Source organism: Neovison vison, chromosome 12 (assembly GCF_020171115.1).
Source record: "Neovison vison isolate M4711 chromosome 12, ASM_NN_V1, whole genome shotgun sequence".
Taxonomy (NCBI): Eukaryota; Metazoa; Chordata; class Mammalia; order Carnivora; family Mustelidae; genus Neogale; species Neogale vison.
Window position 1 is genome coordinate 59,742,615 of NC_058102.1, and position 26,432 is coordinate 59,769,046.

The 26,432-nt window shown below is 37.0% G+C and overlaps 1 protein-coding gene across 1 annotated transcript in view; it reads right to left on the minus strand.

Annotated features, from left to right (window-relative positions):
* Positions 1-18,156: 18,156 nt before the first annotated feature.
* Positions 18,157-26,432, minus strand: part of LMO3 (LIM domain only 3) — a 54,280-nt gene continuing 46,004 nt past the window's right edge. Inside the window, 1 exon segment of the mRNA XM_044228178.1 lies at positions 18,157-21,165. Coding sequence (XP_044084113.1) covers positions 21,060-21,165 — 106 coding nt within the window. The 3' untranslated portion in view covers positions 18,157-21,059.

Sequence of the window (26,432 nt, forward strand, 5' to 3'; positions counted from 1 at the left end):
TAAAAAGTACAAACACGGTTTTCTTTTCACTACTGAGGCTTGGCCATAAAAATGTTTGACTCATAAATATGAATTCATTCTATCACCATAAATTAGGTAAAGTCGTTATAATAACAACCAGTTCTTAGGACATAAGTCAGTGAGAGATAAATCCTAACATTGCTTTAAAGAGTCTTCTGAAAGGTGGCCCAGGAAGGGAGAAATTGTTTTGAATGCTGGAACTGGGGAAAAAATGAGTCATGAAAGCTCAATGCCCGGGGCTCGCACTGGGCTGCAGCAGTTGGTGTGCTAAAATCATGTTTTACTGTTGCTGTAACAGCTCCCACCTCTATCTCGAACAGGGACTTGGGTTCCAAAAGAGCTGAATCATGATTTATGATTAACTATTGCTGCTGCATTCGTCATCATTTTCATCTGTCCTGAGAAGAAGAATCCCTGGCTTGGAAGACTGTCTAGCTCAGGGTAGAAATGATGAGAATGGTTAAATAAAATCTTTAAAAAAAAAAAAAAAGAAATGATGAGAATGGTGGTACTTCGTTCTGGGTTCCTCCCACACAGTAAAAATATCCCCCCTAGCCCATTTTTAGATGCCCCATGTTACGATGGTGTTATTTGTTCCAGCCATTCTTGCAATATAAATTTCGCTCACTATCATATATCTGGTCTCTTTGTATATATTAAATATAATGGCTTTTTCAAAGCTACACTAAAAGAGGAAAAAGACTAAGTTAATGTCCTAAAGTCCTGAATAATCCACAAAGACAATTAACTCTTTAATAACTTTGAAGCAATTGCAGTATAGTTGACCTTTGAACAAATCAGGGATTAGGGACACCTACCCCCCCTACACACACCCACTGTGGTAGAAAATCTGCATTTAATATTTGATTCCCCCAAAACTGAACTATTATTAGCCTACTGTTAACCGATGCCTTACTGACAACAATAATAGTGGATTAATACATATTTTGTACGTTATATATATTGTTTTATATGTATATGTATATACTGTATTCTTACAGTGAAGCAAGTAGAAGGAAAGAGTGTCACTAAGAAAATCATGAGGAAGAGAAAATACATTCACAGTGCTGGTGAAAAATGTCTACATATAAGTGGACCTGGGTAGTTCAAAACTGTGTTTTTCAAGGATCAACAGGATTTTGCAAGTCCAAGCCATATGAACTTAATAGACATCATGTCTTGCGATGACATCATATTTCTCAAATCTTTCAAAATGTGATAGGCCACAGTCAGGTCTGTTGCTTTAAAATTTTGAATAAGCCCAAGAACTTGAACAAGGAAATTATTATGTAACACTACAGCATCAAGAGATCATGACCCAAAATGTTAAGTTCGTGTGATTTGACCATTCCAGCCCCTTCCAGTCACTCCCCTATCAGCTTTAAATCATTTAAAACACAGTAAGTTCTGGAATCTTCTGACTCTATTGGTTTGCAAAGACTCGCAAGCTTGAGGAATACATTCAGGGGGAATATGAAATCATCAGGAACCTGTATCCTGTATCCTATCTCCATGTGTCTTTCATATTGTCTACAAAGCTTGCATAGAGACTCTGTTGTGGTCATTCTCCCCAACCCTGGAAATGGAACCAGCCTTTGGAGGCTGGCCCAGCACAACTACCCAACATGTCTAACTTACTCGATTGTTCCAAACACTATCTAAGGTAGGCAAGGAAGGTGACTTACAGAAAAGGAATGTAAGGCTCAAGGGGGTTATGTTATCTATCCAAGTCTGGAGAGCCAGGAAATAGATGAGATAAACAGGTATACGGTCAGTAATTTTTTTCTGGGTGTCTTGCTCCTCTGCTCTACTGCAGAGTGTGTGAGGTAGGGTGACAGAGCTGCTTACTTTAGAATGGTTAGGTATTGTAGACCTAATCAGATTGCGAATTAACAAAATAATTCCAGATCATTTTGGCTGGTTTTCTCCAGGCAAGACAATGTCTATCTTTTTTATTTCATTGGCTACCCCATACATTTTTACTGGCTGCATTGTCTGGTTCACCGCCACTGTCCATAGTCAACCATATATATCTCCTCACGTATGGAACATAACTCAAGCTACAATATCAAGAGGGAGAGTTTGGGAGGGGAACTTACAGAGAAAGAGTTGTCTTATAGAACTTGAAAGTATTAGGAATGAAAATGAAACAATATTGTTCCAAATAAGCTAAAGGTAAGACTTATATGGAAGAAGGTTATCACACAAGAAAGAAAAATGTCCAGCGTTTATGAAGCATTGTTTTCTTTTTCCTAATGTCTTATATCTAGGACGCCAGCCATATGTCTATTCTCTTGGGGATGTTATCAATTCATGGGAGCTTAATAGCTATCTATAGATGATGAATTTTACTTTACAGTCATTTTGTCTTTGATAAGTGGCAATGTCTAATGCAAGATACTCTAGGTAAAACGATAGTAGAGAATATGCATTTTAGTGCTAGTAATATATTCTAGTCAACAATACTTAGTAAGGCCCGTTACATGAACTTACTCATCACTTGGCCAGGAAGATTTCTATGCTCGAATGAAAGGGGTTTGCCATGAGGAATGGGTGTGTAAAGCACCCAGGGAAAGTCAATGTGGATTGGAGAATAGGGTCGAAGGGTGAATGGCATTTTGGCTTAACATCTACTAGAAGATGAAAGCCCAATGCTAACTCTTAGTCCTGGTGGTTCCGGGACAGAATTGACCTGAATCCTGAAATACTCATTAATTCACTTAAACTCATTCCTTCTACATTCATTCCACTAAATTTAGGACACCTTGTGCTTTTCCCTTTTAATGGCACCTTAGATACAATTTCTTTGTTAGTGTCTCACTGTCTTTCTCTCTCTTGCTGACCAATTCTTACGAAATTGCTTTCGTCTTTCCGAGAGTATCCAGACGCCTGAGACAATGATGACTTGTTCCACTTCAGAGGTTACTCACGATTCTTTATAGCTCCCTGGTCTATTTATTTAGCAACTCAGTGATACTCTGCTAATTCAAACACCCAGAGAAAAATTACTGACCATATGCCTTCTTTCTTTCTTTTTTTTTTTTTTTTTCATATGCCTTCTTTCTAGTCATACTTGAAGGCTTAGTTAAAATGTTACATTTTCAATAAGGCTGTCTCTGACCCTCTTAGGGGACTTCAGTGCTACTCTTTCATGTGGGAGTAACTGGTCCACATTTCTATCAATTATTATATTTTTATACATTTTAATATACCTGCCTTTACAAAGAAAGTGGGAATTGTCCGTAGGGTCCAAATGTCCTCCACTGATATAACCCTAGCCCCTAGTAGTGTCTGGTCCTCAAAGAGATGGTCAGTGGGCTATTAGCAGAAAGATCTATGTAAACTTCCTTTGTTAAAATAAGGAGAAACAGAGGACTGAGATGAGTTCTTCTTCTGTAGGCAAAGTGTTTGGACCATGTTATTTGTTAGAACATAAATGAGTTGGCATTTATGCTTATGGAATAACTTAGAAATCTATAATTGTAAATTCATGCTGATTTTAATGAAATCAAAACTCAAAGTGTGAAACCATCCAAATAAATATAATTTTCCCCAAACTGCTTTGATATGAAAAAGACTCTTTGGCTTAGCTCCAATTAACTATCTTAGTCACCCACACAGAAGCAAAAAGACTCCCTCCATCTGATTATAAGTTTCTGCAAATAGCAAAAACGCTCAAAGCATTCCTGGTTGTTCTCTCTGTATGTGCGTTTTCGCAACCCAGAGCAAACAGAATGGACTGATTCTGTCATTTGCATGGAAAGATCTGATATATGTCTCATTTTTCAAGCTTTCCAGGTCCTATAAAATACGGTTTTAACATTAAAAAGAAATCATATAAAATATATTCATAAAAAGTGATGTTTTTATACTCAGGCTAATATTTTATGACCAAGGCACCTATTCAGAGTTTAATTATAATAGATTCAATCTAATGCTATGGGTGCGTTCTAGTCTGACGTTCTCAAGTGAGTTTTTTAAGGGTCTTTGTTTTTCAAAATGTCAAGCCTTTGTTTTATATTCTTCCATCTTTTGCCCACTACCGGTATCCTGCTTGTGTTAATTGTTCCAAACACCTGCTACAATCTCGGCCCGCGCACAGGCAAAAACTACGGGAAACTTGACAGCAAAACAAATACATACAGATATAGGAGTTTTATAGAACCTGCCCTCTTCCTAAATGTGTAAACACTCAGACTGAAAAACGAGATCGTCTGCAGATGTATCTCCTGGCAAATGGGAGAGAAGTTACCCACTGAGGCCAGTTTACGGAAACGGTGAAGGCATGGTAAACATGTCTGCCTACCCCTTGACATGTTGTTCCAGATGGTTGCATAGACACAAGACAGACCCAGTGAGCTGGCTCATTTTCTATCATGAAGCAAAAGGAAATAACTCTCCACCGTGGGCTGGGGCAGGGTTTTTCACCGTCCGTGTGCAATCTCACAGACAAGTGGTTTTGGAGGTACCCACCCCTCATTATCTGAGTGAAAAAAAGAAAGAAAGAAAAAAAAAAAACTTTTCCAGCACTGGGCATATATCAAATGTCTCTCTGCGAGATTAGAGCTTCACTAAAAGTAAGAGCATGGTCTTTGCCCATGAGGTGATAAATTTCCAGTGCTAGCAACAGTGAAGACTTAGGAAGTGAATAAAGAAATGTCTCTAAGCATCTCTTAGGCATGTCATAAAAGGGCACATTCAATATAACTCATATGAAAAAGTAATGTCTGATGGTGCTCAGGAAAGAGAGGCAGAGAATGGTGATGCTTTTAGTAGTAATTCAGGGAGGAAGCTGCCATAGATGTTTTCATCACTGGGTATAGGCAAATAGCGTTGTCTCCACCCTGCCTCCTCCCGCCCGCCCCCAACCACAGCGATGATAGAGATGAATTGCGGTGGGAGGGTTTATAATTCCTTCTGGAGGAGGACCCAGTTTTGAAAACAAACTTAACGCTGAAACAACAGAGACACAGGCTGGGCTATCATTTTTTATTTAGATTTTTTTTTTTTTTATTTGACAAATCAGGAAACTTCTTAGCATCTATGTTCTTTCATCTGTTTTATTGTGGTTGCTGAAAAAGGGAGAACCATGTCACTTCTGAGGGTCTCTTGAGTGAAGGTAGGAAGGAAAAGAACGGAGGTTGAGGGAAAAAAAATAAAATAAAACAGAGGTACAAAGGAGAAATGATGTCTTGGGAAGCAAAATGAGAAAGAATCATTAAGTGAAACAGAAGGACTCCTTTAGCTGTTCGGGACCTAAGCATCCAGCCTTTAGTTTTTAGGGACGGAAATGCCCAGACCCTGCACTCAGGGAGATAGGTTGGTAAAATGTGCAGAAGCTGAGTGTGACTTGGAAGAATGCCAGTATGAATGCACAGAGGCACTTCTTTGTGTGGTATTGTTTCTGTGGGTAAATGCCAAGACTGGCCCTGGGCTAATTGAAATGAGCAGCTGCACGGGTCACATCAGTATAAGGAGCAAGTATTAACAGGTGCAAGGGGGCCACAGGCTTTTCCTTTGTCAATATTGAAGTAAACAGGTAATGCTGTTCATTTGTCTTCTTAAAATGTAAAACTTCAGGCTCAAATTGAAAGCCGCCTTTGGCATCTCCTATGTGTCTGTCATTGAGTCTAGGGTGCCTCCAGCTTCCTGGATTCAAAACCAGGCAGTTAGTCATGTCCAGAAGGAAACAAGTTCAGCGGCTATATCTTCCGGTGTTGATACTCAGGATGGATTGCAAAATCACAGGAACTTCGGGCAGGTGTCGGGTGGCTTCTCTGATACAGATTGCATCTTAAAGTTGTTTTTCTTCAAGAAGCCTCTTGTTGGGGGTGGGGGGGAAGCCTTCTTCCATTTTCTGATTCCATTCAGGGCCACTATAATCTTGTTCTTGTTTGCTTGCTTGGGGCATAAAAAGCACCAAGGCCAGCCCTGCGAAGTGTTTCATTCCCTCTGCATCCCTCTGCGTCCCTGTCAAAGACATTGAGCTAAAATGGTTGCTGAGAGTTAAAAAATTAACATTCTCACCACAAAAACTTCAGATTGGACGCAGGAAAGAATTTGAGTGGGGCTTAATGATCCATCAAAGCTATAGGGTTTAATTTTAGACCAGAAATATTTTTTGTTTATGATTATTAATGTGTGATATTTTTCAACAAGTTCAAGAGGAAGAAAAGGGAGCAGTGAGCTATAAAACAGAGGCATAAACAGTTGATTTTATCATCAGGGACAATTAGCCATTTTAACTACACTGAGTTCAAGTGTCTAGGGGTCCGCAAAGGTTCATCTCCATTGCAGGCTCTTATTCCAAACAACATAGGATCCAGGCATTTACAGAGGGTGGGTTAGATAAATGGTTTCTTCCACCTTTCCATGGCATGTTCCTACCTGAACATTCTGACAAGTCTGCTGTTTCACATAATGCATTGCTCATTTCATTTTGCTTTCTGTCTACAAAAGAATCCTGAAAGAACTAAAGCATGTCTGTCTCATCTTAATATTTGGAGTCACTTTGGTACCCAATGTATAAAATTTTGTGTGGCTCACCCAGGACCTGCCACAAATCCCACAAGAGATGATTAATAACACTAATAAGAAATGTTTTCTTGCAGAATCTCAGGTGACTCGGAAGAAAAACGTGATACCATAGCTTGGGAATTTTGGCCTCCACAATCTCTCCTTCCTGTCACTTGGACTCAAATTTTTGTCCATTTTATAGAATCATGGATAATCTGGCATTCCACTTTTTTACTCACTTGTCAAGGGAAAGCATTAAAGGTGAGGGTGGACATAGTTTATGAGAGTCTCTGGGTGTGAAAGAGAGGCTGCCTACCCTTGATTTGGGGAATCAGCATCACCTGTCGCCATGTCACTTAGATTGATCTGTTGGGAGACCCAGCCACCCCTTTGTCTCTATGGGTTCCCCTGGAAACAGGAACATCTGCTTGCTTTTCCAAGAGCCATACTGTAAATTAAGCCTTGCTTTAGTCTCTATTATTTTTTTCCTAAATCTTTTTCTCCTAGCTCATCCGCCTCTTTGGATCATTATTGAATACTTTAACCATGAGTTATTGATCTGGAGATTTCAGGATTATGTAAACATTCCAGAATGGTAGATCTCATTGTTCAAGTGAATGATTATTTCACCAAGTCTGTATTAAGCAGCTATTCTATACAAGACGTCCTTACAGATCCTGGACTCTTCATGTGATCACAGTCTAGTGAAGGCTGCAAAACATATTTGCAACCAATTATATTACAGGAGCCTGAGTTCTCTAGTAAAAGAATACCAAAAGGGGTGCATGTAACTCAGCCTTCAAGATTAGAGAGGCTTTCCCCACGCGATTTCTGAAGAGCAGGCACTTGGCAGGTGAGTAGGTGTTTTCCTGGCAGAGAAAAAAAAGTCGGGACATTCCAGGCAGAGGAATCAGCAGAGACAGAAACAGGAGGCAATGCAGAAGATACCTATTTAGGGAAGAACGAAAAGTTCTGTGGCTGGAGCATAGGGCATATGGTAAGGGGGAAGAAGATGAGTCTGGAAAAGGAGATGAAGACCTTCATTATTTCAGGTTTGGAAAATTATGGAATTTTCTACCTCGGGGCCGTAGAGTGTCACACAACTGAGTCTATCCTTAACTTGTTACTGCACTTAATAAAGAAGTATTGATAAAATAAGCCAAAAAAGTAACTCTAAGTAATACATAAAGACAATCTGTACGTAATAAAAAGGATAATCTAGAAGAAAATAATATGAAATATGTACATTTGATATGCATATTTGAGATAAAGATGGTGTTTGTTTATGTTCTTCCCTCCCAGAATTCTCTTGCAGTACTATCATTTACATAAAGGGCATTTCTCTCCCACAGTAGAGCCACTGACTCAAACAAAACATCTGCAATCAACACTGGCTTGGATTCCCACTGCTAGGTGCATTTCTAATGTGCTTTTCATTTATCTTTTTATTATGTATTCTAGGGGGCTGTATATAGTAAGGGATGGCATATGAAACATGAGGCTAAATGTTCCCTTATGTATTCAGTGGAGCAGGGATAAGGATGGCTTTTTTAAAAGCCAGAAAATAACCTCCACATATCAAAGAAGATATAGGCTATGACTTTTAATTCAAGAAATAGAATTGCAGGGTAATAAAAGTTTTGAATTCTTTTTCTGAACAATGACTTTTTGTGTGAAAGAGAGTGCTAGACTTGGTAGACTCATTGGGAAATGATATCCATTCTTAACTTGAACTTTCTCTGTCATTTGATCCCCTGAAAGAATTCTAGGCATCACTTGGGAAATTCATCTGTGCCACCTAGCTTTGGTCTGTTCTCGCGGGCCTTTTAAGCCAGGCTCTCATATCCCTGAACCCTACCGGATCTGCTCATATGGTAAATCAAAACTATTTGTGGGACGAATTGTTCTTAGGTAATCACCCTGTGTTGCTCTACCTCCACCTCATTTAATCTCCTGTGTTCTTACTGTTCTTACTTTGATAACCTGGATCCTAGACTTTGGTCTTGAACTCAGTGTCTGCCCCTGGTCTCTTTCAGATTTGATTCCCTTATGGGTTCCCTTTCTGGTTTTTTAATTTTCCAGCATTTAAAAAACTCTGCCTTTTGTTTTAGTCCCCCCATTGCCTTACCTCCTCTTATTTTTCCCTAGCTCACCTCCAATTCCCCGCCCCCAGCAGCATTCAGAAAATAATACCTGAAAGATGGTCATCAATTAATAAGTGATTTCATAAGAGTTGTCTGTGAGCTTGATGTTTAATATGCACAGCTGGCTGACAAAACATGTCTGGAAATGATAGGTGTATTTAGCAATTTGGGGGAAATACTATGAATTCTAAAGAATCTTAGTGTCACTGAGTAGGAGGCATACCAATTGTGCTGGATCAAATTTTAACATCTTAGATATGGACACAGATGTTCACTTGGGACAAAGAAGAGAACATTTGACTATGCAAACATCATTGGAATTCCCCAGCAATGCATGGGAAAATACCTCTGGCCCATAGTGGAATCATGCAAATTGGCCATGAATTAGTAAAGTTGCCTTTGCATTAGAAAAAAAAAAGAAGCATGTTATTGACTTTGTACATAAAGTGGCAATATAATATGTGGTGCTCATTAGCCATGGCCTTTAATACATTTCACACCAGGCAGACTATGGGGCCGACTTCTGAGTTCTACGGCCAAATGTACATACATGTGGAAATATCAAAAGTGTTCAGAGGGAAGCCAACAAGATTATCCAAGTTTTGGAAAAGAGGACCTTTGAGGACCTAGAGGCCAAAAGATTGGGGATTATTCTGGATGAGGAAAGATTTCACGATGATGCGTAAGTATGTTAAGTTCTTTATTCAGAGAACAATCGATTAGCATTTTTATCTCTGACCACTAAGGGCAGAAGGGAGGGTCACGGCTGCAAGTGCAACACAAAGGATTTAGGCTCGTAGGGAGCAATGTTGGTTGAAGAAGGCTGTCAACCACTGGAGAATTTGGTTTCCTTCTAAAGCCTGGGTAGAATGTCAGGAACTTGGCCTCTATGTGCATGCTCTCACCTCAAAGCCAAGGATCCACTTGTTGTCCTCTCCTTGGGATTAGAATCTATATAGTGAACTATTTCCTTGTCTGGGGACACTTTATTGAAAGAGTTAAAAAAATAATAATAATTTTATCCATTTGGTTTTATACTCTGACTTTGAAGCAAGACTCTACGTAATCTGTAACACTGATACATTACCATCTGTCATTGTACTTCATGCGGTTCCCGGTGTATGAGAGAGCTAAGTGTATAAATGAAATCCAAAATTTTAGAATCATCGATTCTATCCAGTTATACCACCCAACAGCTCTTTTTTGAGGGACAGTGCAAGAAATGGTTTTGAGAGAAGCGAAGACATTAAAGAATAGTCCTGCGGATCGTGTAAGATGAATAAAACCTGAAATTCTAGTTAGACTTCTGTTTCCTTCCTTTCCCTAATCTACTGGAATGAGGTCGACTTCTCAAGACTCTGCTGCTTTTTCCTCCGAATTTCAGGCTCATTCACTGAAAATTAGGTCCTCCTTTCTCTTCTCCGAGAGCATCCTGTCCATTCTCTTAACAATAACATCACACTGCTATGGAGACATTCTCCCTTGCTTCCTCAATGGACTAATCAGCTACTTGAGAAGAAAGTATGTCTTATAAATCTTGGAGCCTTTGCATTTCTTTCCTCCTTCCCCTCCCTTGTTTTCTTCTCCTGACATTGTTCCCGAATGTCACACAGTGATTGCTGTGTGGAAAGTAACTAAATACATGTTCCTAGAAGCACAGGGAGGAAGGAAGAAGAAATGGAAAGAAGTACTCTTGAGATGATGCTTTAGAAAATAGTAGATTATTAAGTGAACTTTTCTGCTGACAGAGGAATCAATAGTACTTGGAGAGAAGCATGAGATTAGGTTGGAAAGTAGTTATAAAATGGAGAGTTTTTATTTGAGGGGCACAATGTTGAAACCAGATTTTGGATTCATAGCCAAAGAAAACAAAATTAATGGATTTCACAAATTTGTGTATTCATATTTAAATATATACATATATTTTGTATGGGAAAACAAGATGAAGTGGGTGATTATTTCTCTGAGATAATAAAAAAATAAAACTTATTACCTACCACCACCATGTTTTCATAAAGGAAAGGCTAATTGTATGTCCCCCAAAAAGGAGGAAAGGTAAATATCACATTAAAGAACTATTTTTGAGTAAATATAGTTATGTAAAATATATGTAAATATTATCTTTGTTTTTCCTTTTTTTTCTGAGGACAAGGGAGAAACTTCTTAGATTGGGAATGATCTTCAGACAGGATTTTGGGACTGCTAGAAAGACTTTCAAAACTTCCTTTATATCCAAAGCAGGGATCTGACATTATCTCCTCAAGGTGAAATAACCTTGAATAGCCTGACATTTGCACAATGGCTTTCTTTTGGATTTGTCTGTAGTTCCAACTAATTATTTGAAAATATCTTTGCTATTTCCCTGCATCCTTCTGCCTATATTATTTTACCACAATCTAATAAGAACCCAGGCTTCCCTACTGACGTATGTAAAAGTAGATACATTGTAATATTCTAATGGAAATGCTAACTTTATGTCAAAAAGTCAGGGTGGAGTTTGGGGCTTAGGTAAAATCAGAAAGGAAATAAGACACAAGACACAAACACTAGAAACCTTACCTTCTTGCTTCTCTTGTTAGAGGATTATGGGTTCTTATGTGACAGAAAGGACCTGAATTGGAGGGAGAAGGAAATGAAATGGTAATGTTGGGTCTTATAAACTCAGTGCAAAATATCCCTTCTCTGAATCAGGCTGAGGCTGAAATCGTAACATTTCCCAAGTTACTGCAAGCAAGTATATCAGTTAGGGATTTAAAAAAAAAAAAAAAGGTTTATTTATTTAAGAGAAAGAGACAGAGAGAGCATGAGTAGTGGGGAGGGGCAAAAGGGGAGGGAGACAAGCAGACTCCCCCCAAAACAGGGAGCCTAAGGTGGGGCTCCATCCCGGGACCCCAAGATCATGACCAGAGTCAAAATCAAGTTGCACGCTCAACTGACTAAGCCACCCAGGAAAGACCCCCAGTTAGGGATTGTTTTTTACTGTATGTAACAGAAACCCAGCCGCAGTGAAAAGAGGTAACCCAACCACAGTGACTAGGTGTCTAGAAGTAAGCTGGAGAGTTGAAGTTCAAGTCTGTTCAAATCCGCTCCCCATGAGTGGCTCCATAATTTCATCAGTGCCCAGGCACTTTCAGATTTGCAATTTCACCTTCTCTATCATCTATGCTTTAGAGAGCTTGTCCACTTTTAGCTCTCATTTGTGTTCCAGGTCGAAAGACAAAGGACGCAATTTTGGAGGAAGTAGTAGATGACTATCAGGAAAGCCAGAAGTTGCCCAGAAATCTTCCAGCAACTCATTTTTATATCTCATTGTCCAAAACTGTGTCAAATGGCCAACCGTAGGTGCAAAAGGAGCTGTGACATACATGTTTTTGCTTTGGCACCTCACTACCCCATATGCTGTTAGCAAGAATGGAGGGGGAATATGGATCTTGAGTGGGAAATTAGCAACATCTGTCACACTAACCCATAGTATTGTGTTTCTTTTTCTCCTTAAAAGCCCAAAGAATTTTTGATGCAGGAATGGAACTCTATGCTTTCCCACGAAATACAGTGTTCCTAAAATTCAAAGAGTCATCAGAGAGTATACATTTCTTTTTATTCTCTCTTTTCTAAGTCTGTTTGCTACATTACCTGTAGTAATTTTGGGTAAAAATCCCCAAATCTCAGAATCTCATTTGATTCTGCTCCATTGTTCTTATTCACATTTAGTCAACTGTCATGGTAACATTTGCACCTTTTCCTTTGCTCCCCCCCACCCCAACTCTTTCTCTTCTCCAATCACTCTAGTGTGTAAGTGCTTATCTCCTTCCTTGGTTTTTCCAAAGTCCTCTTGACTGAACTGTCAGCATCCCCTCTGGTCCCTCCCTCTTCCACCCTGTACATCTTCTTGAAATTTGACGTTTGTTATGCTGTATGTTTTTTTGAAGATCTTTGTTGGCTTTCTATTTCCTACCAGCTAGATGAGTCATCATGAAACTAATTGCTTGGTGAACCTAAATTAAGGGCGACCCCTGTAAAAACATCAACGTTCCTTCCATCTTCCATTCCTTTCATTCTTTAAGACTGAATTTAAATGCCTATTGTGAAGACTTCCCTCATGTGCCCTGGCAGAAGATATCACTTAAATGGAAACAAAAATTAAGGGTTAATGAGGACTAAGAAAACTATGTTTCAACGTGAATAACAAGCATGTTTACCTAAGAAGTAATCAAGGTCTGCATAAACCTGATGATAGTGAAGTAGCAGAAATATGGTCTCGTCAAGCATCCCTATGACGAGTGAGGTAAGCTCTTCCAGATATGGGGTGTTAAGTCATGGTCTCAGCTCTCGACTTACCCTTCTGTTTCTTTATTCTCTTCCTTTCAATATCCAACTAAGGTACAGTGCTGATATTCTTTCTCTAAGTGATTTCTGTTACTGTTGCTTTTACACTACGGTTGCTTGACCTCTGTAATTTTCAGGTTGAGTACCCCTTTCTGGAACACTTCACCTTTTGCTCACCTTGTACTGCATTCTGCATTTGCTCTCAAGCTCTTTATTTTTGACTTTCTGGTTTTCTAAGGTGGCGTCTTTCAAAACGAACTTTTTTGATTGACACCTATAGTAAAACACACACACACACACACACACACACACACTTGAGATATAACCTACTACTAAATCCACCTGCAGTACATTTGATTTTATGAAAGCCGTGAGTTTACTACTAAATTCAAAAAAGGAAAAGTTATACAGTAAATTATACAGAGTTACAATACAAAGAAGCTAAACATAATGCTATATCTGCCCTGTTCCTTCTACTGACTATATATACATTTATACATTATCAATTTGTATTTGTCTCTGCCTTCTAAGTGGAGAAGACTAAATGTACAGAATTGTAAATCAAACCATACTGAAAATGCAAAGTACTAATCAACACAGGTGGCAATACGTTACAATCAGTTCAAAAGAAGGTCCAATAATTTATGCAGGACAGAGGATTAGCCAAATGTCCTAACAGGAAATCTGACTAAATGGATTCAATTCCTTATTTCTTGGGAGATAATCTCTGAATGATCCTATAGCTTATAATGGGATATAAAATAGCATACACAAGTTTCCAATAATGTTAACACACATCAATGTGAGGAGAAGCATTAAGTTATAGGAAATTACCATCAATTTGGAAGACCTGGACTTAAAAAAAGTTCCACTGGTGTAAAACAAGAAAAGCATGATTAGTAAATTGTTGGCCGATTTGATAAGCACTGGCTCAAGTTTGAATTGTTTAGAACAGAGCTGTTCATTTTCATGTCCCATCCAAGGCTCATAGAGTCAACAACACTGACCCTATAACCTCAAGTTGAGACAGTATCTTCTATTTTTTAAAAAGGAATTACTTACTATTAAGGTAACCTCAGGAAGATACAAAACAAAATCTAGAAATGTTAATTTAAATCAATAATTTAAGCCTTTTAAAAATGTTTTGACTCAATGTGAGAATTTCTGTCTGGTTTTAAAATACTTGAAGCTCATTAGATTGGATTTTATTGAAATGTTTAGAAAAATTGGACTAAGATTCTAATCAATGTTTAAATGGTTGGATCTGATTTATTAAGTTTATAAGTTTTGGTTTATTAGCTGTTTAAATGGTGTACAAATGTTTAGAGAAATTGCATATGTTTCATAAATTGGGCATTAAACAAAGAATAAATAGCAGTGAACAAATTTTTCTCACATCCAAATCTCTCAGGCAGAAAAAATTTAGAAATGCCTAGTATGATACTACATACATAGTTGGTAATCAATGATTTTTTTTTTTTTTTTAATGAAGTTACCTGTCTCTTTCTGGACAACTTTTTCTCCCATATTTTGTTTTTCTCTCATATTTTTTTCTCATGTGCCAATTACTTCCTCAGATGTGGTTTCTGGGTCTTCTAGTCCCTGCTACTATTCATAGTAAACTGAGGATACTCTAAGAAGAATATAGGCATTCTAGGTTGAGATGAACTTTCAGACATCCTAGCAACTCCACCAAACTTGGGTTGTAAAACACTTGATGTCCTTAGCTATCATGCAACTAAAAATTCCTGGGGCTTCCACTGTGCCTTCTAGATTGAGGACAAGCACATTGCTTATGCGACTCATTTGTCCATATACCTCTGTGGCTATCACCACTCTAAGCCCTTCAGTTTAAGTACTAATTACATACTGAAAATACAGGAACACTCCTGTGGGGTGAAAGTTCCCTTTAAGGTGACTTCATCTGAAATGCTTTAGGTTCACAAGGACCCCAATATCTGGACGTGAGGCTGTGGTGATGGTGGCAAGCTGTTGATGTAGTGGAAGGAAGAACATCTTGGAAATTTTTCTGTGGTCATATGAGGTAGTAAATAATCGCATTTTGTGGCTTCTGTTAAGGATAACTGCTTTACCCACTATGGCTTTAGCTGGCTTGCCATCGTAATTCTGAGACTGAAGAGTTCCTTAAGTATTTGGCAGTTGATCTAAGGCTGGTGTCCTGTATAGTGTGGGTATTTTAGACCAGTGAACACAGAGCTTGACACATACTGCTATTCTGATTTTGTTTCCAGATCATCGCATGGAAGCAAGTTATAAAATATCGAATGTAACATCCTGATTTATATTATCTTGGCTTCTGAGACTGGTCTAGCCTCATCTCCCCATGGGCTATTAATCCTGATGTAGAAAATTGCAGCTTTCTATTTCGAGTTACTCTCAAGTCTATGTTGACTACCTCCCATTCCTGATCCTTCTATACCAGGGTTCCCCTATTCTAGCTATCTAGCTTGTGGCTCAGATAAATTCCTTCATGGTGTGGTAGAAAACAAGAGCTATCAAGCAGATACATCTAGGAAAATCTGATCATTCTCATTCCTATTTTTCATTTTTTAATGATGACATGAACTCTGAAATATTTGTAATTTTCAACCAAGTATCGATAACTTCCAGTTCTTGACTCAAAAACAATAATAATGGTGATGATGATGATGCCCACCACTCTGTAAGAGATGATACAGCACAGTGGTTAAGCCCAAGAGCCAGAAAACTTAGGTTTAATCTACTTACAAGCTGTATGACCTTAGACAAGTTAGGCAACCTCTCTCTGCTTTTATTTAAAATCTGCAAAATAGGGGTAATTGTAACTATGTTACAAGGACGTTGTGGGAATTACTTGGGCGTGAAGAACTGCCTGATAGGTGGTAAGTGTTGAGTAAATCTTAGCTGTTATTAAAAGCTATTGAAGATGGGTCATATGATAATGTTACATGTTACAAAGGGACTATGTTAGGTGATTTAAAGTCTTCTTTAGAAGTAGGGTTTAAAAAGCATTTGGATAATCTATTTTCTGAATGTTTCTTGTTCTCATTTGTCTTTGTACTGTGTCCATTAAATTTGGTACAGTTAATGGCAACCACCTTGCCCATAAAGCCAAAATATTCTCTCATCAGCTCTGCTATACTAATTTCGTGAGTATTCAGCTCCTCAGCCCAGAATACCAATTGTGTAAAAAGTGTAGTGAATTCCAATTTACTTTTGATTGCAATGATCTGAATCAAACACTAAACCTAGTTGATCCAAGATGATTTGGGCTTTACAATTTTGTGCATTATGTATGTGGTCTGCACGTTCAAAACAGGAGTATCTTTGAATTTAACACATTCTTCTTTTCAGAAAACAGAATTCTTTTAATTAAAAACGTTTTTAAAAATTTCAGTATGTGTAATTGTTAACACCTGCTATGTGTTACCAACAGATGTTTCTTACTTACCTAAGGGAACTGTTATAATTATTCTATAAGCTTATTGGAATGGCATTTACCAAGATAGTTGGGAAACTTTAGTTGGTGACTTTGTATGCAATATTTGGCATTTCTTTTCATCTCTTCCCCTATTGCTGTCAATCTCCACACCCTTGCCCCCAAGCTGGACCTTCCAAAAGCAAAAATGTCCTTTTGGGGTACCAAAACTTTTATATGACTGGCTATGCATATTTTAGTCTTTGTTAAAAGGTACCAAAATTATGTGTATTCTAAAGCACTGTAAATCTTACTTTTAAGTGTTTTGGAAGCTAATCTTTAATGTTCAGCACGGAAGTCTTTTAAATGTAAAAGTATAACTTTTAGATAGATAATATCCTTCCAATAGCTTGGCCTCAAAGGAAGCTATAGTATAAATGAGAGTTGTCTTTATTTTTCTGACCATTTCTAAGGCCATAAACAATACTTTTTGAATTCTTCATTTATGATACTAATCACACAATTACCTACAGGCCTGTGTTAAATATGACACTGGTTTCAGCCAAATAATGGGCCAATTGCAAACAATGAACAGAGGCAGCTCCATTTATAACCGCTGTTTCAACAGAGCTCTATTGTAATCATAGTGATCTGAGGGTGACTCATTAATTAATTGATGTTCTTTTTTATTATGTGCTATTGAGTTAATGAGTAATTTGTGTGAGATAATTCTCTGAACACATTGATTACTTGAGATATTTTCTGGGTCCTTCATACCAATGACATGCTGAATAGGTAGAAGACGGTGTTCGCTTTTCTGTGCTCATTATTTGTAGATTTGAGATGAGCCCAGACCAGCGCAGAGATGCACTAAGATGTCCTGATGTCTGGAGGACCCCAAGTCAGCCCAGTAAGAAGCTCTCTGAATGCTCGGGGCAAAGCCCGTCACATGGTAGGTACTCAATAAATGTCAATTAAAATAATGCCTATATTAACATTTTGCTCTCGATTGCCTTAACTTGCATTAAAATCACATTTAAGGAATATCTATAATGGTGTATTTAAGAAACAGTAGTAATCAAAAGGCTTTTGCTAAAATTGTATTCTGCGCTAATGGCCTATTACAATGAACATGCAGATTGTTTTTGCAACTTGCTGAAGTGAACGCTAAACATGTTTGGCCTGTATCATTTCTATGAAATTGTTTAGTGTCTTTGGTGAGAAGAACTTGCTTTAAGTGATAGTTAAAAGAAAACTACTTGTACATGGTATGTTTTACCACAGATATAATTTTCAGGCCCCTGTTTCATTGCAGGCACCACATCTCTTCCCTGAAAATGTAGGATTTAGTTGTTTTTTGTTTTGTTTTGTTTTAATTCATTATAAAGAAAATAGGAAATTTGAAATTGAGTCTGACAACAGCAACAGAGTTGCTTTCAGGCAGATCACTAGAAATTTGTGTAAATGTACAAAATTACACCCAGCGATTGTTACCTTCATTTTTGACAGTTTTATTTTCCCCACAGAAGTAAATAACAATAAACTACCTAGCTTGAAGATCTTAAATATAACATATGGAGAAAGCGCTTGAGGTACTTTGTCTATGCTTGTTATGATTTACCTTTTAAAAGTAAGTGTCCTTGCACAATTTATTCTTTTTCTTCAAGTGGACTGACTCAACGTACGCTTTCTAGATACTGTCTTAAATTTTGCCAATTAAGCGCAATCAAAGAGTATAATACCCCTTTTATTAAAAACATAAATCCAAATATAAAAAAATGAAGGAAAGAATCCAGCAGATATTTATTAAGCAAGATGAAAGTGAAATTACAAACACAGGTCAGCTTTTAAACTCAGCCAGCACTCTGGGGGAGTAGGTGCCCTGTCCTTCATCATAGGCAGCCTCTCTGAGATGCATGTTAGGAAGGGAGGTTTCACGGCTTGAGAAATCAAAGCTCTTTTGGAGGTGTCCTACTGGAGGCATCGGGGCAACAAGCTAAGTGACGTCAGGGCTACACAACACAAAGAGGAAAGGTGATGACAATTCAGGGACTTTGCGTAGTCAAGACAATTAGCTTAGTACTTCAGGTCAAAAATGCTACTGTTTATGGGCAATTAGCTATAAAATGACCCATTTCTGTCTGGTTTCACAATTTCATGGAGATTAGAGATAATCTAAAGAGATTAAGGCCTTAATCTTTAATCCAGGTAATTTTGCTTGTAGTAAAAAGCATAAGCATTAATTCCCGAAGGATTTGGGAAAAGGCAATAAAAACTTGTTTGGTCTTTGGGTGGCAAGGATAATTGAACAGCTTCCAGGAGCTAAGAGAAGTTGGTTCCCAATTTACAAGTATTTTGACATATTGATAAACATAGGCAAAACCATTTAAATCTAAAAATGATCATTTGAAAAAGATACTGGCAATTACAATTTGACATCCACATGAATTTCAGACACCCCCTAATGGGGACTCACAGGGCTGCTTGAGAAAAACCACTTTTCACAGATGCCCGCACCCCACCGCCTTTTGTTTGGCTTGGGTTTTGGTTTTGGCTATGCAAGTCTTACCATGAAACAAATGTAAGGCCCCAAGGCTAAAATAATAGTTATTTCATGGGCCCCAAATAGCTAGTTTTTGAAAAATTTTTTTCGATATATCTCAAATCTGGGGGACAAGTGACTTGAACACTCTTAACCATGAAGTATTTGTAAAAATACATATCATTCACTTTTCACAGAACCATTTCTTAAAAATGAGAGGCAATAGCCAGATTCACATGCATGTTCATAATAAAGCTTTGTTTTAAAACAAAAATCCACACCAGCATTACTTTCAGTTAATATTTTGGCCCCAAACCAAGAATTCAGGTATCACATTTCATTTTCATCTGCAATGCATCTATTGGCAGGACAAAGTATGTATGCAAATAACACTGGGAAATATTGTTTCCTGTACAAGTGATCAAAAGGAAAAAGGAAAAAAAAAAAAAAAAGAAAAGAAAAAAGAAAACCCACAGCACTAAATTTGCTCTAGCAAAAATATGCTTCACTGTGCCTGTGTCAAATTAGATTTGTTGAAAAGTAGTTCTCTTGCCGGGAGCAGAAGCAAAGAAGCAAAGTGTGAGCAACCCAGAAGAAGGGATCATAGTCTTATTTTTATTTCCTTAATTGTAATTGAAATAATCGGTCTCTGTAATTTGTTTCTAGAAAGCTTTCTTCTTTATCATCTATCATGTTAGTAAGGGAAATTTTTCACCTTTATAAAATGGAATGACAGATTTCAGCCTTAAGTGTGATATATTCTGAGCAGGTTAACTACTTAAAGAAAGCAGTAAGACATGTCAAACTTTTAAAGTCTTCACTTTTGAACACTAAAATAAGTGTCAGGTAAATACAGAAAAATATATAATCACCAGTTCTCAGCTCTTTGACAATCCCTTTTTTTCTCTTCTTCTAGAAGATTCTGTGAGCATTATGTTGCTCTGATCAAAAAAGTAAGCTCACTACTCAAATATCATCACAGCTTCAGTGTGTATTATCATGGTTTCAGTAGATATGCACTCAAATCCTTCCAGTGCCAGAAATTTATCAAGCCATAAAGTTATTAAACCTTTAGCTCTTAGGGAGAAATCTGGGCAAAATTTTACAAGAAATTTATCGTTTTAAAATTACCTCATAATTGTGGTAACACTTGTCTCAAGTAACCCTTTGGAAAATTTTTACATGATACCTAAAGGCACTAGTTTACATAAGGGGTAAGTGGCTAAAAAAACAAAAAACAAAAAATAAAAAAAAGCCAAAGCCATTGTGTAGGTAAAGAACACACACACACACACACACACACACACACACAAAGGACATCAAAAGGATAACTGCTAAGCTTTAAAGTTATTCTAAAAATGGCACTTTTCACGTTGGTATAAAATGAAAGTGCTTTAAGATGAAATTCTTATGCATTTTTTAAAGCTGATCTTTAACCCCCTGAAAATCGGGGGTTATAATGACAACACGGATAGACTCTAAATCATCATGGGAATGATAGTGGAATAGTGGATGTTGCTAAAATGCTTTGTGTGTGTCTTCATTTCTTCTTCTTTTTTAAAGTATTTTAATGCTGATAGACTTGCTTTATATGTGTATCATCAGTGAAATTTGCTCTTCAATCCTTTACTAGAAAGTTACAGCTCATTTAAAATAGCTGGTAGATACAGAAAGCATAAATATACAGTAAGTTTAAACACTGATTGTACTGAATGCAACCATACAAAGAAGCAAACAGAACACAAATGGTAACACAATAAAACTGTATTACATTTGTGCTTCAAATATTACAATACATTATATACAATAGTCGAAAATAAACATCTCATGCCAAGTGACACAAAAACGAATAGCAAGCAAAAAAATCCAGCAATATGTACAGTACTTTTTTCTTTAATAATAAACATTCAACTCTGAACTGGGGCAATTTCACTACGTACAGGTGCAGTCCGCCTTTTATTCCATATAACCATCCTGCTTTCCTATATCTACGCTATTCAGTAGGTTCCGGTGTCAATTCTTATATACATGTGGAGCAAAAAAGATAAAAGAATGTAGTGCTTTGTATTCTTAATGGGGTGATGTTGATAGATCAGCGAACCTGGGGTGCATAACCTTCTTTCATTAAACCTTCTTCGTAGTCCGTCTGGCAAAGGATCATGTTATTCTTTAGGAAAAATTTGTCTCCAACGCAAAATCTGAAAACATTAAAAAAATAAAATGTGTTAAGATCATTTCACTCCCATCTACAGATTTGAAGATTTCTTTTCCTTGTAATAATGTTACATGGTAATTCCCTGAATTTGAAAGCTTGGTTTAGAAAGTTGCCTTCATTGTCAAAATTAAACTATGTAGATCATTTAATGAAACACTGCACACAAAATTTGATATCCTACAGTTATATATAAAAAGCATAGGAAAACCGAGGAAAACACCTTGGGCAGCAGAAGTGATTTTTATCACCACTTTGGAAAGAAAAAAAAAAAAGAACTGATCTATATTTACAGACATTAAAATAAATGAAAGAATGATAATAGTATTTCACTGCAGTGATTATGGAAGATTTCACCAGTGGCCATTTATTCACTTTATTAAAAAAAAAAGTAAGAGGCATTAAAATGTATCAAATAATTAGAAAGTGGCCCATTTTTAAGCTTCCCATTTAAAGTTCCTTTTGCTCTCTTTTATTAAAATGTGATTAAATTCTGGTATTCTGGAAGTGATTGTTTTGAAGGAAAAGTTGTTTTAGCATCAGACTCTGATGCTGGGCCATAATCTTTTATTTGTGGCAAGTTCACCAACTATGAAATATTAAATGTCATTTCTTAGCCCACTCCCAATTAAACCAAAGGGAGTAACCTGAATGAACTTCTTAATATTGATGTGATAAATAAACTACTTTCCAGTAGCTAATTATGTATTTTTTTCTATAAAACATTGTTTAATGTACAAGATTGTAATGTTTTTAATAAGTGCCCTTTTGTATAATTTCCCAGCGGTGACACTTTGGACACAATTAAGGTCAGAAATAAATGCTTGTGCTGTTTCCAGTACATTTAACAATAAAGTAACTCTGGGGAGATCTGTATATATTTTTAATTGTAACAATTTAACCTTCAAACAGCAGTGTCTAGTAGAGTTGACCCAGTAAAACTACTTGTAATTATACAAGTTGACCTCACTGACCTTTGATAGTGGTCTCTCTTTATCAGATAGTCAATTTCGAATGATGTTCAAGCAGAAATCTTAGTGGATAGATTAAATTGTGTAGTGAAAGCAACCCTTTAATGTTTTGTGAAGTTGAAGGTTTAAATGAGGAGCAGTTGGACTGATTTACATTTGCAAAGATTGGAATGCTAGACAAACAGTGAACCTATTTATTTTCCAACTGGGTAGCTTTGGAAATTTATCCTTATTCTAGCTAAGTAGATAGAGGGGAAAATAGTGTAATAAAAAAAGTAGATTGAAAAGAATTAGCTTTCCTCTTAAAGGAAGATTGGTCTGTTTATTTGTGGAATTTGCTTTTTTTCCCCAGGATTACTGCCTGCTGATGATGTTGATTGAAAGTACAGACTAAGCACTGATCTTGAAATCCTGGAGTTTGCGGTCAAGGCTATTGGATAGAATGAACATTCAAATTTGAACCTTAAGTATATCTTCTTTTTATTAGTTGAAAACTATAAACTTTAAATATTGTGCTTAAATATTGTGTTGGCGTGAGAGTCAATGAGGTTTTGTACATTATCCTGATCATTAAGATACGTTGAATAAAAGGAACTATTTCTTCTGTTGGGCAGACCCAAGCAGTCAAATTAGATACTTATCTTTCATGTGAGATTACTTAAAATGGCATGTAGGATATATTTGATTACTGCTCAAAACTTTCAGTTCCTATTACTGTTGAAATTAATTTGAATAAGCTAATGACAGAATAGCACATCAAAATAAATAAATTCAACAAATACTCCTGTGTTCTAGCTAATATCACTGAATTTGTTTTTTTTCTAAAAACCAACTGAATTGGAAATACTCTTTCACCTCTATCTTGACTAAAACCTTGCTTCAATTTTCTAACAAGCCCCCAAATTCTATTCACTATCAAAAAAATTTTTTTTAAAAATATGCTCTACTTAGGGCATGAGCTCAGAACCCAGATGTAGTCACATGCTCTACCGACTGAGCCAGACAGCCACCCCCCAAAAAACATTTTTTGTTTTTGTCATGTGAAGTTATGTCATTCTTACCTTCAGAAACCTTGAAATTTAGGTAATTTTTGTTTGTGGATTAATAAATTTGGGGTAATGATCATGAGAAAAGCACTGAACCAAAAGCCTGGAGACCTAGTCCTGAGCCCTGATGCTACCCAGTGCAAGTTATAGGGTCATTTCATACTCTCTGAGTCAACTCTGTGTGGTTATGATAAAAGTGCTGCAGCACTGAATTGTAGGGATGTTAAAATAAGAAATATATGAGCAGCAGAGAGGTATATTGTAACGAAAAGAGTTCAAATCCCAACCTTCCACTTATGATATTGAAGATGAAACTTTATTTTCTCTTATCTTTAATATAACTGACTATTTAAAGTGTGTATTAAGAATAGAATGAAGTAGGCAAAGCATTAAGTCAGTGTTTGGAGTGTAGATAATTAAAATAACCACCTTCTATAAAGTACTTACTATGTGCTAATGCTGAGTATGTATATGCATGATTATTTCTATTAATGTTCAACCGAGAAAGTACTTACTGCCTTTTTCAAATGAAAAACCTAAGGCTTCCTCCCAGAATTTTAAAACACCTGCCAGTGCTCCATAGCTAGAATGTGTATGTTGGAGGAAAGAAACCGACTCTGGTCTCTTTGGGCTCAAGACCCATGCTTTACCTGGAAACAGTAAAGCACAAGGCTTTGAAGTTAATATGGGTTTTTCATATTGCTATTATTCCTTTGCATAGCATTAAAAAAAAGCCTACCTACCATTCCATGGGATGTTGGTAATATAAATGGAATTCATGTAAAATAGTCCTACCTAAAATATTTTGTTACTAATGTTGTCAACTGGACAAAGTACCTTTTTTTTTTTTTTTTTACCTTTTATGTGCATTTCAGTTTATGCTGAAAAGTCAAGACAAAACAGAACGTGGGTGAAAAACGTCACACTTACACATATAACTTAAAACAACTTTGAAAGCTATGGCTAAAGCAGATTATAATTGCTTTGTGATTAGGATTGGTATACTCCTTTTTAAAAAAAGATTGATTGATCGATTTGAAAGAGAGAGAGAGAAAGACAATGTTGGTGGGGGGCAGAGGAAAAGGGAGAGAGAAACCCGAGAAGACTCTACCCTAAGCACAGAACCCAGTACGGGGCTCGATCTCATGACCTTGAGATCAGGGCCTGAGCCGAATCCAAGTTGGACACTTAACTCACTGCACCATCCAGGTGCCCCTGGATTGGTATACTCCTTTAAAATGTTCCATATATAACCATGAAGAAATTAAAGAAACAGCAATGCAGATGTTAGATGTTTAACAAAATAGTCTATAACTGATTTTGTGAGAAAGGCTAGTTTTCTAATGTTATGAGCTCCTTTTGAAATTTAGCACTGGCAGAAAAAATATTATAGAAGCAGTGATGGCCAGAGAATACTGTAAGTATATTAATAGGTCAGGCTACAATTCCTGAAAATAAGCTGATAATCTTCCTTGTAATCTAATCCTAATTGCTTGTGGTGTAGTCAGTTCAATTAATTTTGCCTTCATTACAAAAAAAAAAAAAAGTATGTTAAGGAATAAAAAGATGCTCAATCAGATTACTCAGTCATTTAATCTTGATGTTATGGAGTTAATAATAATAGATTTAATTTCCAGATATTTTGGAATATTCTAATTGAACTCACATGCAGTTTTAGAGACTTGGGAAGTACAGAAAATAAATATAATTAATTAATCACCCTTATATGGGGCTTAGCATAGTTTTAAGCAGTTATCAGAAGACTCTGCAAAGAAGCCTCCATTTGTAACCTTTTCACATCCTTTCTAAGAATGAAAACGTTAACTTAGTCATCTTATTTCCCCAAGGGCAGTGGCTATCAATTATAATTAGTTCCCAACTCCACAGTAGTTTAAAAAGGGTGGGGGGATCCAGTCCATATTTCAAATGTCTCTATCATCTATGTAGCACCCTCCATTACTAAAGATGGAGACTTCGATGCTGTACTTTGTTTTCGGTAAGAGGTACTGATTATATACCCATCGTCACACCACTATACACCGTGAATGAATTTATTCTCTTCTCCCAAAGACTGTCCAGTTGTCATTACATACTTCATTCCTGATCACCTTTTCTGCACCAACTTACAACACCCACATCCCGAATCGTTCAAAGTCTACCTTGTTTGAATTTCACCCTATCTATTCCCATTTATAGTCATTCAGTCAGAAAATAAACTACCTCTCTTGAAGGAGTCCAGGGCTCATATCAGATCTGAGTCGAAAGACTAAAACCAGACCGTCTGGGTTCAGATTTTGAGTCTACCATTTTCTATCATTGTTTTCTAGGGCAAGTTACTTAAATTTTCTGTACTTCAGTTACTTCATCTATAAAATGAGGGCAATAATAGTATCTCACTTTATTGAGTATTAAATGAGCACATGTAAAGCAGAACAGTGTCTAGTGTATGATTGGCGCTATAGAGGAATTCTGCTATCATTATTTGTTAATGACAATTTTTTGTTCACCTCTGCTTAAGCTGTTCCCTAACCATGACTATTTCTTCCTGTTTTTTCATCTGTTTAAATTCTTTTTAAAAAATTCTTTAGTTTCCATTCCCTCCATCAGTACATTCCCTGGCCATGCCAACTCATTCTGATCTTTCCCAAGGCACTTACTTATTGGCATATCATTTACTTTGGCATTTCAGATTTCCTCCTGAATGGGTAACAAGTTTCCCAATGTGCGCTGCAGTGCTGGGGTAAGTGCCCATGAGTTATAGCTCTTTTGAACCCTCTGAAATACCACCATAAATTACATGACCACTTGAGGTGGGTGGTCAGTAAATACAGGTTAAGACAGATTTATCCCAGAACCAAATAGTTTTAAATAACAAAGGTATTTTTAGATGGATAATTTAAATTTGTGTTCATTTTGACTCATTCGTTGACTTCCTACCTTTAAATTTCACCTCCTCCTGATCCTCATGCCATTCCTTCCTTCTCCATATTCTGAGCAAACTCCCTCTCTAATCTCTGAGCGTTCTGAGCTCTTTTCATTTCCTGCACACATTAAATGCTTTCACACTTCCATGCCTTGCATGATGCTTCCATCTGTCTGGAAAACCCTTTCCTCACTGCTCCTTGGCTTCCTCGTCCTCCCCAACCCCCACCAGACACAATCCCTACATTCCAACCAGTCCTCGGGAGTTCCGTTTTAAAACCCAGCACATCAACCCTTTGATGCTTCTCTAAGAC